Raw genomic sequence first — 12,713 nt, forward strand, 5'->3', positions numbered from 1 at the left:
AGGCTTTTAGTGGCACATATATTTCTCGGCATCATGCTGATCTGGAGAATTGGTCAGGTCCTTTGTTTCACAGGTCCAATGGAGTAGGCTGATATTAAGAGAGCAACCATGACTTTATTTGTACAATGTTGAGATGCTGCCTGTCCAAATTGATCATGAGAATTCACAGCAACATTTTCTTGCGAAGTGGCCAACTATTTGAGAACAAACCTCTTTTGTAATTCATCACTGTGGATTTCAACAATCTATTCTTTCATTGTAAGCATCAGGGTGAGGCAAGGTCATTGTAGAGATGCAGATATCATAACTGCAAAGGGTACCCCAGGGATAATGCTGGATTGCCCATGGTGTAGCGAGAAATAGTATTTTCCGAGATTGAATGTTGGGCAGTAATCGTAATAATTGATTAAAGACCTTGGCCACATCCATATGGTGGGGCAAATTCTGAGTGGATGATTTGATGGAATGGCAGATTTTAAGGTGAATAGATTTGGTGAAATTTGTTTGCAATAGTACTGCAGTGGTCGAACGTATCAGCCCATTCTTTGTACATGTACACTGAACAAAAAGAGGCAACAAAATGGGTAGAAAATATAGCCCTTTCAATTGGTATAAAATAGGAATATTCCATCTTCAGTCAACTATTTAACTTACTTCCAGATCTGAAAGGAGAATGCCGGAGGTTATACGATATGAAAATCCGGGTATTCAAATCTTTATCAAGAGTGGACATCAGTTTTTGGATAAGGTTCGGAGTTTCCTTGCAACTGCTGTACGAGAGAACAAGATTCAACAAGAAAGGGCAAGAGATTACTTCAGAGAGGTATTCTTTTTAAATTTATAGATTAAATAATCATCAAATGTGGAAAGTGTTTGATACAGTGTCCCCCCTAACAAACATATTGTTTAACTGATAACTGCCATTTACATTTTGAAAGTTTTTGATTGACATACCAATGGAGTGTCTGCCACCATCCACCCAGCTTTGTGGCATTAATAGACAGGGAGGGTTTCCCACGTAAGTTTACACCATATAAAACACCCAATATAACAAACTGTCAGAGTTGTCTTTTTTATAAATGCAGCAGTATAAGAGCTGGTTCCTCAGGGTCTTCAGGCAAGGATAACATTGCTTCACCCTCCAGTCAGCAACATCTTCTTCCTTATCTTCTACATGATCTATAGCTGGTCATTCACTGCTAGGCCAGCAGGACAGGTGAGATAACAAGGGGAATAAAAGGAGTGGTGGAGAGATTGAGAGAGTCACTGTGAGATCAGTGGAAGGGATGAGAGCACAGTGGGAAATGCAAGGAGCATCAGAGAGAGTGAGTCATGGTGAGACCAATGGGAGGGGGTGAGCGTACAATGGGATTAAAAGCATCAATGAGAGAGAGGGTCACAGTGTGACGCATAGGAGGTTACCAAGGAAAATCAGAGAAGAACAAAAGGGTTAAATGATTCATCAGTGAATATCTTCTTTTTCTGTCTGTATTTGTGCCATATTAGGATCTATGAAATTAGGAATTTTAAAGAGGCTATCACAATGGTAAGGGAATTAATAAGATTATAAACAGAGTAAGAGCAGAGCAATCAAGTTAAATCAATAGTTTGAACAGGATACTAGCTGGGATCTTATAGAGGTAGATGATTCCAGATAATACCTTTAAAAACTTTCTTCATACTTTTTCATGATGTTTGTGAGGTGCTTGAAAAGGCTCTCATTGGCAAGTGAGATTGATCCGGATTGTTGTGGCTAGGTCACAAGGAGACAATCTTCTATATTGTTAAAAATCACATAACACCAGGTTATCGTCCAACAGGTTATTTGGAAGCAATTGCTTTCAGAGCGCTGCTCCTTCATCAGGTGGTTGCGGAGAATAAGATCATGGTCACAGAATTTATAGCCACAGGAGTCCAGTGTCATGGAGATGAGATACATTAAACAATTTTAAACAATATTGTTGTGTCAGTTCTAGAGTCCTGAAAAGAAAAAAAAGGCCTTGCATTTAAAAGAATAAGGACTTTCAAAGTGTGGGGATGGGTACATGATGGACAATTATGGCAATCAAATATATGCACAGCAAGATCCCGTACACAATGATGAGATAAATGACGATATCTGATCTGTTGTTATAATATTACTAAAGGGATAAATAATGAAATAGTTTAGGTGGGAAAGCTCTGGTGCGTACATGGTAAAGGTCACAGTCAAGATGTTTTCAGACCCCCCTAGCCTTTTCAATGTCACACCTTCTTCATATGACATGGAGTGAAGTAATTGCTGGACATTGATTTCTATGATGGTGGGAATCATGGGCAGAGAAATCAGATTATCAATTCACCACTCTTGGCTGAAGACACTTCCAGAGATTTTAGACTCATCCATTCTTTTGCATTGGACAACTCGGAAGTTGGAGGATGAGCAGGCTTACAGGGCCCTGTCCTGTTAATTCATTCATTCTTCAGCATCATTCTTGACTGAAAATGGCAGGGCTGCAGAGCTTGAGACTGATGCACTGATGTGAAACACTGCCCCACACATGCAGAAGAAACTGTTAAAGGATGTTTTGTATCTGCACCTCCATGCTATCCTGACCTGCTGACAGAACATATAGTTCTATTAAGGCAACATCTTTCTTCAATCATTTTAGTGCTGCTCCATCTGCTTTGCCAGGTCTGTTCATTCTGTGGGAAGTTTCCCCTAGTAGCTTAATCTATATAGAGATACACTGGTTTAACCAGGGCCCCATTATTCCATGCTAATTGCATTTTTCTTCAGTACAAATGTTTCTGTTTCCATGAACTTGTTTCTCATCCTCCTGGTATTAAAATAGAAATGGTTCAACTTTTCAACCTGATGAGTAGCTCTCATCTATGTTGCAGAAATGACTATTTGGCCATTTTAAAATCCAGGCCAATGTACAGAATTAAAGGGAGAAAGCAGGGGAATGGCTTTAATTCATGATGTTCACTTGGAGAGCCAGCACAGACATGATGGGCAGAATCACATGTAACAATTGTGATATTCTATGTTTAGATCTTTGTGACAGAAAAGTTACTTTTTGAAATGTTTGGTTTTTATTTCACAGATACTGCACATAATATTATTTTATGGCCAGATTAATCTTCCTAAGGTTGAGCCAGAAGAAATATTGCAGGAAAGTAACCGTCAATTATCAGCAAGGTATCCAGATATCTTTGAGATGTGCCGCACCCACATTCCAAAACGTCCCCCTTTCACAGTGCTACTCGATGCGGTAAGTTTGCAGATTACACTAAAATTGGTGGGATAGTGGACAGTTGCAGAGGACAATGGAACCTTGATCAGCTGGGCCAATGGGCTGAGAAGTGGCAGATGGAGATTAATTTTGATAAATGCGGTGTGTTGTGTTTTGGTCAGGCAAATCAGGGCAGGACTTATACAGTTAATGGTAGGGCCGCGGGGAGTGTTGTTGAATAAAGAGGGCCACTGTACCTCAGTTGAAGGAAGAGGTTGAGAAGGAGAGTTGTTCATGATAACCTCAGTTGGTGATAGGAATTGAACTTATGCTATTAATATCACACTGCTTTACAGACCAAACGTTCAGCCAACTGAGCTAAACCACTGCCTAATAGCTTTACATTGTTGGATAGTTGTTCATAATATCCTACATTTGTCATTGAAGGACTATTTGTGGAATGATTTGGAGCATTGAGAGAAAGGATTTTAAAAATAGGAGCAGGAACGTAGAGATTGCTGGGGTAGGTTGCTGTAGTCAAACCTGAATTAGATCTGTTCATGATGGTTGCCCTAAAAGTTTATCTCAATCCCTGACTCTCTCTTACTTCTTGTGAGTGATCAACCTTCCACTCACCCTATTTTCTAATATACCTGGCTTTTTGGGATTTTGCTCTGTGGTAATGATCTTCCCTAATTGTCTGTTTAGCTACAAACGAATGTGAAAACTAATTTGTCAAATGCTTTAAGTTTAAAGAAGTTAAAGAAATGTAAGTTGTTAAGTTATTTCTTTTTTTTGAATTGTACACATTTGTTTTACAGATTGTTGACATTGTCAGAACAAGACATGAAGATGATGTTTTGCAATGTCTGTTGCTGGAGATAAATGATATGGAAGTTCCTAATGGTAACACACTATGCCGGAATATTTTTGTATCAACAGTTATTAACTTGTGCTATTTTTCTGATCAGTGTATGAAAAGTAGAACACCCAATTACTTTGGTGCTTCAGTGTCATGTAGAGGAGCTAGACAGAGAAAAATAATGATCGATACATTGTGCTGCTACACATGGCACCGTGACATTAGCTGGGCAGTATGTGTTGCAAATCAGTACAATCAAGATGCCTTTAGATTTCCTCCTCGTGTCCACTCGATGGCATTTAACATATTCACTAATGGACAAAGCACCCAGGCAAACCAACGTGTTGAAAATCTTCTGGCTGGATTCAGGGATCAGCAAGTGCCGAGGTTTCTTCAAATTGCCAGAGATCTCAGGCAATTTGGATCCTTAGTTCCCAGAGCCCCTTGTGAAAGATGCTTTGAAATGTTCCCAAACATTCAGTTTTATCCATTTCCACAAGCTCATGAACATGCTCATTGGGAATATGGAAACTGTGCAGAGTGTGAATCACTCAGCCAGCTTCTGAAGTCTCATGAGCAAATTGTCACAAGGCTGCATCGTAACCAATTTCAAATTGGACGTGATAGATTAATAAATGCAAAAAATAGACGACTTGAACAAAACCTCCAACTGTTAGAGTTTAGATTCAGGGATGTAGTTCAATTTGAAGGTAATCAATTATAAAGGGATCTGCCTGGAAAGATTCCTAAATTGAAAGCACATTAGAATACACAGTATGTCATGTTCCTGATTCCTGAAGAAGGGCATGTGCCCGAAACGTCGAATCTTCTGTTCCCTAGATGCTGCCTGACCTGCTGTGCTGTTCCAGCAATAAAGTTTCAGCTTTGATCTCCAGCGTCTGCAGACCTCACTTTCTCCTCGAAGATGTTCCTGATCAACCTACTAATAAGTATACTGCTTGTATACAGCTGTGGAGTATTACTATGGCTTTTTACAATGAATTCAATTCAATGGACTGAGATTCGAGGTTACATATTACAGCAGTGTTAACTACTGCGCAGCCACGCTCCCTAAAGCTGTGGAGTATTACTGTGACTTTATCAATGAATTCAATTCAATGGACAGAAGTTCTAGGGTACATATTAACAGTTTTCAAATTTGCATTTCCTCTGTTTAATTGTTTATCTGGAAGGTTATCCCCGTGCAGTACATCAAACACAGTATTTGCACTTTTAAAGGTTAAAAACACCTGACCTTCTCCATGCCACGGTGGTGATGGGTCATCACTGAACTGGAGCTTCCACTCGCTTATTACTGGAGCTCTTTTCAAGGTCAGCACTAGTTATAAATTCCACCTGGAGGGTAGGGAAGGACAGAGGAACTCCTCCTGCCGTGTGATGGTGTTGTTTTCATTGACCAGGTAGAACTTCTGCAGAAATTTGAAAATTAATCATGTCACTTTTTCCAAATTGGTTCATTCTTGTAATTCTATCAACTGGTATTAAGTTTATTTTAGTACAGAAATTGGTAATTTCAGACTCAAATATCCCACTGATGCTGATAGGAATAATTTGCCTAATATTATAACATGCTAGTCTTCAATTTTACCATATATCCTGAACATTGGCACATAAAGTGGGGGATGGTATACTCCCATTTAAAATATTTTATATTGATCTGCCAGATGATACTCTACCCCATTTTTCTAGAATTCCATCGCTTATTCTGATCACTAGAAACTAAGATGCTAAACAACAGGATGGGAATTACAAATGTATGTAAATAATGTCCCACTGAATCAGAGACAAATATACACTGAAATCATCTTCCTCTTAGAATTAAAGCTATACTCCTTTATTAAGAACAACGCAAAGCAGAAAAACTGTGCAAACACAAGTTTAAATCTAGAAAAAAACTGCATTGGTTAAATTTTCAAACTGCAAACTTAATTTAGATTTGACTTACTTTTCAAATATTCACTGTTATAACATTATTTTACAATATCACTGTTATAGATTGCTAGTGGACCTCACAAAAATACACCGGCTATCATTTTCACATTAATCCACCAAAAATATCATTATCCATCTTAGAGACTGCTGAAACATTCCAGAAGATTAATACAACAACTGTTTCTAGTTCCTGTACTTTTGTTAATTAGGACAGACTTGTGAAAGACAGTTAACTACAAGCGAGGAATAACCAATATGTCGGTAGCTTATAGTCAATGAAGTTATATTTAAAGGTTAAAGGGTTTGTCTGGAACCTGATAATTTTTAACCAAAAACATAAATTGCAAGAGAAACTAAGCAGGTCTGGCAGCATCTGTGGAGAGAAAGCAGAGTTAATACTTGAGGCCACTGACCTTTCATCAGAACAGATATTAGCTTGAGTAAAAGAAAGAGGAATTTTATTCCTTGCTGACTCTGAGAAAACTAATACAACATGACATCAAATATGCACTCAAAAGAGTTAGATTTTAACCTCAGACACAGTTGTTTAATATTTGATGTGTCTCCTCAACAATAGAGAAATCTGGAGAGAAAACCTTGCTACCTATCCAGATTTCTTTCTTTACTCAATGTTATTGAAATACAGTTTATTTGTGTATTCATGCGCCTAGCTTTGTCGTTTTCTTGCCCGTTTGATGTCACCAACCTTTCATGTCCAATATGTACCCTTTATATGCATGTTGGAACAGGAGATGCCAGTTCCTTGACACCTGACTCAGTGACTGGTTCCAATATCAGTAAGATGGCAAATTCAGTACTGGCCAATTTGTTTATACTACATTAGTTTCCTGAACCTTCCTCAATCTGTGGTCAGGTGGTTGCCGCAGCCATTATAGGTTAGTGCCTGTTGCTTTTTTAAAATGTTTTACACAATGAAAGGTCTCTGTCATTAAAATCAGATGATGGAGATTGAAAACAGTTGGTCCTTATTTACCTTTATCATGACAAACTTGCAAAAAATTCCCAGCCTAGACTGTCACACGGTGTACTAGAGAGCATCTATGTCTGGAGAGAGCTTGTTTCTTCTTTTAAGTAAAATACATTTTTACATTAAAGTTGCTCACCTTTAATTATATCATAAGAACAAAAATTGCAATGAGATTGGGCGGCACGATTAGCACTGCTACCTCACGGTACCAGGGCATCTGAGTTTGATTCTAGCCTTCGGTGACTGTCTGTGTGGAGTTTGCATATTCTCCTCATGTCTGTGTGGTTTTTCTCCAGGTGCTCCGGTTTCCTCCCACAGTCCAAAGATGTGCAGGTCAGGTAGATTGGCCATGCTAAATTACACAGTGGGAAATGCAGGGATAGGGGAGGGGGAGAGGTCTTGGTAGGATGCTCTTTGGAGAGTTGCTGTGGACTTGGACTAAATGGCCTATTCCCATGCTGTGGGGATTCCAGAAAAAAACGACAGCTTTACAATAAACGTTATAATAATGTATGTTAGATCTATTCCAGCAGAAGATCTTTTTTCACGTTTACCTGCTAAACGTTTCATTAGATTAAAATCATTTCAATCTTATATTCCAATTAAATATGTTGTGTTCTGCTTTTTGCTCTTCGGAGGGTTGGTGTGGCCTTGTTGGGCCAAAGGGCCTGTTTCCACACTGTAGGGATCTGATTCTATTCTATTCTCAAATTTTCGAACGTCTACTGGAGAATTTGCTGGGCAAGGCTGGCTTTTGTAACTATTTTTTTTGCCTGTGTTGACAGCATCAGATTTGTTGGAATACAGTAAGGAAATAATTATCTGAGTGTTGAAGCCATGAATAAATTGTAGACATCAGCTACACCGAAAGCTGTTGGAGAAAGAATATCAATTGAATTCTCCCAAAGCTTTTTGAACACTATATGCTGTAATTTTATCATAGTCAATGAAAATAAATACACGGTATTATGCAGAGGCAATTCCAATGTTCAGCGTTTTCATTTGATTAAAATGATGAAAAGAATAACTTGTGTCCATTAAGACATGACCTCAGGATATCACAAAATGCTAAACAGTCAGAGTTGTCCCTGGCTAATTTTCTACAGTTCCCTGGCTTGTCCTTACCACCCTTCTGAAACAGTGGCACCACGTTAGCCAACCTCCAGTCTTTTAGCACCTCCCCTGTGACTATCAATGATACAATTATCTCAGCAAGAGACCCAGCAAATCACTTCTCTAGCTTCCCACAGAGTTCTAGGGTACACCTGATCAGGTCCTGGGGATTTATCCATCTTTACCCGTTTCAAGACATCCAGCACTTCCTCCTCTGTAATACGGACATTTTGCAAGATGTCACCATCTATTTCCCTACAAAATATATCTTACATATCCTTTTCCACAGTAAATACTGATGCAAAATACTCATTTAGTATCTCCCCATTTTCTGCGGCTCCACACAAAGGCCGCCTTGCTGATCTTTGAGGGGCCCTATTCTCTCCCTAGTTAGACTTATGTCTTTAATGTATTTGTAAAAACTCTTTGGATTCTCCTTAATTCTATTTGCCAAAGCTATCTCTTGTCCCCTTTTTGCCTTCCTGATTTCCCTCAAATATACTCCTACTTCCTTTATACTCTTCTAAAGATTCACTCGATCTATCCTGTCTATACCATATACATAAATGATTTGGATGTGAGCATAAGAGGTACAGTTAGTAAGTTTGCAGATGACACCAAAATTGGAGGTGTAGTGGACAGCGAAGAGGGTTACCTCAGATTACAACAGGATCTTGACCAGATGGGCCAATGGGCTGAGAAGTGGCAGATGGAGTTTAATTCAGATAAATGTGAGGTGCTGCATTTTGGGAAAGCAAACTTAGCAGGACTTATACGCTTAATGGTAAGGTCCGAGGGAGTGTTGCTGAACAAAGAGACCTTGGAGTGCAGGTTCATAGCTCCTTGAAAGTGGAGTCACAGGTAGATAGGATAGTGAAGAAGGCGTTTGGTATGCTTTCCTTTATTGGTCAGGATACTGAGTACAGGAGTTGGGAGGTCATGTTGTGGCTGTACAGGACATTGGTTAGGCCACTGTTGGAATATTGCATGTAATTCTGCCCTCCTTCCTATCGGAAAGATGTTTTGAAACTTGAAAGGGTTCAGAAAAGATTTACAAGGATGTTGCCAGGGTTGGAGGATTTGAGCTATAGGGAGAGGCTGAACAGGCTGGGGCTGTTTTCCCTGGAGCGTCAGAGGCTAAGGGGTGATCTTATAGAGGTTCACAAAATTGAGGGACATGGATAGGATAAATAGGCATAGTCATTTCCCTGGGGTCGGGGAGTCCAGAACTAGAGGGCATAGGTTTAGGGTGAGAGGGGAAAGATATAAAAGAGACCCACAGGGCAACTTTTTCACAGAGGGTGGTACGTGTATGGAATGAGCTGCCAGAGGATGTGGTGGAGGCTAGTACAATTGCAACATTTAAGAGGCATTTGGATGGGGATATAATAGGAAAGGTTTCGAGGGATATGGACAAGGTGCTGGCAGGTGGGACCAAGTTGGGTTGGGATATCTGGTCGGCATGGACCAGTTGGACCGAAGGGTCTGTTTCCATGCTGTACATCTCTATGACTCTGACTCTATAAATGGTTATTGAGGGTGAGGACTAATTTGGCGAGGTGGAAGAGGGTGTTGGTGGGGGTGCATTAGATGGGTCTGTTGGAGAATGAGGTTGGAGAGACAGTGAAGCTGGAGAGTTCTATGTTGGGGCTTGGTTGGTTGCTGGGAGGGATGAATAAGGGTGGTAGCTGGAATGAAGTTGGGGAGATAGTGAAGGTGAAGAGAAGCTTCTCCGCCTCCTGATGCTGCCTGACTTGCTGTGTCTTTCTAGCCTCCTGTTTGTCTACAATGTATTTAGTTCAGCTTGCAATATCCATGCTGTCTCTCTATAACAGAGGCTCAGATGTTCTGTTCTCTGGTCTTTCCCTTAGCTCTGCAATTTTTTTTCTTCAATATTTATCCAATGCAAAGCAGAAAATGACTCAAATAAATCTGCCCCCAGCAATACTGAGACAATGCCTTTCAAATTCTAAGTCACTGCATAAAATCAATTTTGCTCGTGATTGGATTTGACATTCACCTGAAGTTGGTTCCCTTTGGTTTAAAACCTTCTTCTAAATGAAAGAGTTTCAGTTGATCAGCTCTGTCCGGACCCCACATGAATTTGAACACTTCTTAAATTTCCTCTCAAGCTTCTCTGCAGAAGACAAACTTGCTTTCTCTAATTTATCTAAATAATTGAAGTCCCTTATCAATGTAAGCACTCTCATTAATCTCCCTGCACCCTCTCGTAACGTTCACATATCCATCCTAAGTGTGATTTGCATGGACATATTAGTCCAGTCGACACCAAACCAGTAATGAAGATTCTTCACTTCATTACCATTGTACACAATGAACATGAGTTGAAGGGGTGGGGGTTTGGCGGTGGGGATCTGGGGCAATCGAGACCTGTTGTTGGGTGCTCCCTGGAGCCTCTTTAAGGGAAGGTTTGCTTAGTCCTGGGCTGAAGTGAGTGAAAGCAGGAGGAGTGCAATGGGTTGGGGGCAGGGGAATCATCTCCCAGCAGCCTCCCATCCCCTGTCCTTCCTGAAGCCAGGTTGCTTGATCTTTGACTGAAGGATACCCCCTTGATTCCAGGAGTGCTAATGTAACACTGCATGGATTGTGCATCCTGCGTAGTGAGGCCCAACTCACAACTAGGTTAATATCAGCAATACTGGGATGAGGCACTTAAGTCATTAACTGCCTCTTGAACACTTTAATTGATGGCAATGGGAAGACCAAGTACAAACCTTCCCCACTATAGGACTGAGGGATGAAAATCATTGGATCCCAAAGCCACCTTCTGTCTGATTAAATGTTCCTTCAAATTTGCCACTGGGGAAGACAGTGAATTTTGCCCGATGTCTTTGTCTTTGATTTTAAAAATCAGCATCCTGTATGCCTTTGTCATCATTTTCTCAACATGTCCTGCCACCAGCAATGATTGTAGAATTCTTGTGGTGTGGGAAGAGGCCATTCAGCCCATTAAGCCTGCATCAAACCTCTGAAGGGCATCTGACCCTATCCCAGCCCCTGACTCTACCCTGTAATCCTATATTTACCATGGCTAATCCACTTAGCTTACTCACACCTCTTCTACCCTGGATGGTGTATCATGGCCAATCAACTTAACATGCACATCTTTGGACTGTGGAAGGAAACCGGAGCACCTGGAGGAATCCCACACGGACATGGGGAGAATGTACAAACTCCACACAGACAGTCACCCAAAGCTTCAATCAAACCCAGGTCCTTGGTGCTGTGAGACAGCAGTGCTAACCATTCAGCCATTGTGCAAATTTACTTAATAATGGTATTGTAATTCTATTTAATTATATGCAGATGCAAAACAATCGAATAGCAATTTATTGTCACGTGCAATCTTTACAGAAGAAAAGTGAAAAGTGTGTACATCGCTATATTACAGCGCCTATGTTGAAACCTAGAGTAAAGATTGGCTCCAGTAGCATCTTTCACTAAATGGCTTTTTGGAATACGACATGATTTTAGATCTCTCTGTTCTCCACTAATAAAATGCATTTTGTCCTTCATATTGTGTCTTCTTGTTCTTCCTACTAAGTGCATCCCTTCATAATGTCTCTCCATCCACCCATTCAACCAACCCGTCTGTGCTTTGTGTCCTCTTGAAGTTAATCATCATCCTCTTGAGTTCCAAGTTTTATCCCATTTCTAAATTTTGACCCTAAATCTTGGTCCTTAATAAACATGCCAATTGTTTTTGATTGAGGACGAAATATTGTCATGTTTACCTTGGATAACCTCACTACTCCTCTTCAAGATAATGTAGGGGATCTTTTACACCATCTGAGAATAAGATTTCAGTTTAACATGTAATCTATGAGACAGCACCAGATCATTATGGTTAAGTCCTGGATGAGGCAACTTTCCGACTCAAACGTGAAAGAGCTTTCAGATGTGAATAAGAATATGGTGGCTATCAATGCAAGTATATTATAATTTTCTTAAAAAGATACCTTCACTGCTTTTCTCCATCTGCCTCTGCACTTTCTCATCCTCTGAGAAATCAAGCTCTGTCTCAACTCAAGATCCCTCTCCTCTGAGTTCACTGCCTTCTCGTCTTCCCTAAACCTCTCTTTCCACATAAACGCACCAAGCCTTATGTGTAGATGCATTCTATTTTAGACAATAAGTGCCAGAGTAGGCCATTCTGCCCTTCGAGCTAGCACCACCATTTATTATGATCATGGCTGATCATCCTCAATCAGTATCCTGTTCCTGCCTTATCCCCATAACCCTTGATTCCACTATCCTTAAGAGCTCTATCCAACTCTTTCTTGAAAGTATCAAGAGACTTGGCCTCCATAGCCTTCTGGGGCAGAGGATTCCACACACCCTCTGGGTGAAGAAGTTTCTCCTCAACTCTGTTCTAAATGGCCACCCCCTTATTTTTAAACTGTGTCCTTTGGTTCAGGACTCACCCATCAGCGGAAACATGCTTCCTGCCTCCAGAGTGTCCAATCCTATACTAATCTTATACGTCTCAATCAGATCCCCTCTCAGCCTTCTAAACTCAAGGGTATACAAGTCCAGTCGCTCCAATCTTTCAACATAA

General features: G+C 40.4%; 1 protein-coding gene across 3 annotated transcripts; it reads left to right on the forward strand.

The window, feature by feature from the left end:
* The first annotated feature begins 673 nt into the window (after positions 1-673).
* LOC122547214 lies at positions 674-11,670 on the forward strand. Of its 3 annotated transcripts, none has more exons than XM_043685845.1 (4): positions 674-823; positions 3,090-3,257; positions 4,040-4,124; positions 11,462-11,670. In XM_043685845.1, exons 1-4 carry the CDS (start codon positions 674-676, stop codon positions 11,518-11,520), a joined length of 462 nt encoding a protein of 153 aa, XP_043541780.1. In that variant the 3' UTR covers positions 11,521-11,670. The 3 variants fall into 3 exon arrangements, with proteins under 3 accessions (XP_043541780.1, XP_043541781.1, XP_043541779.1); XM_043685846.1 differs by lacking the exon at positions 11,462-11,670 and adding an exon at positions 4,921-4,943; XM_043685844.1 differs by lacking the exon at positions 11,462-11,670 and having other exon boundaries at positions 4,040-4,938.
* The last annotated feature ends 1,043 nt before the right edge of the window (positions 11,671-12,713 follow it).

This window comes from Chiloscyllium plagiosum, unplaced genomic scaffold (genome assembly GCF_004010195.1).
Source record: "Chiloscyllium plagiosum isolate BGI_BamShark_2017 unplaced genomic scaffold, ASM401019v2 scaf_2033, whole genome shotgun sequence".
In the NCBI taxonomy this organism is placed as follows: domain Eukaryota; kingdom Metazoa; phylum Chordata; class Chondrichthyes; order Orectolobiformes; family Hemiscylliidae; genus Chiloscyllium; species Chiloscyllium plagiosum.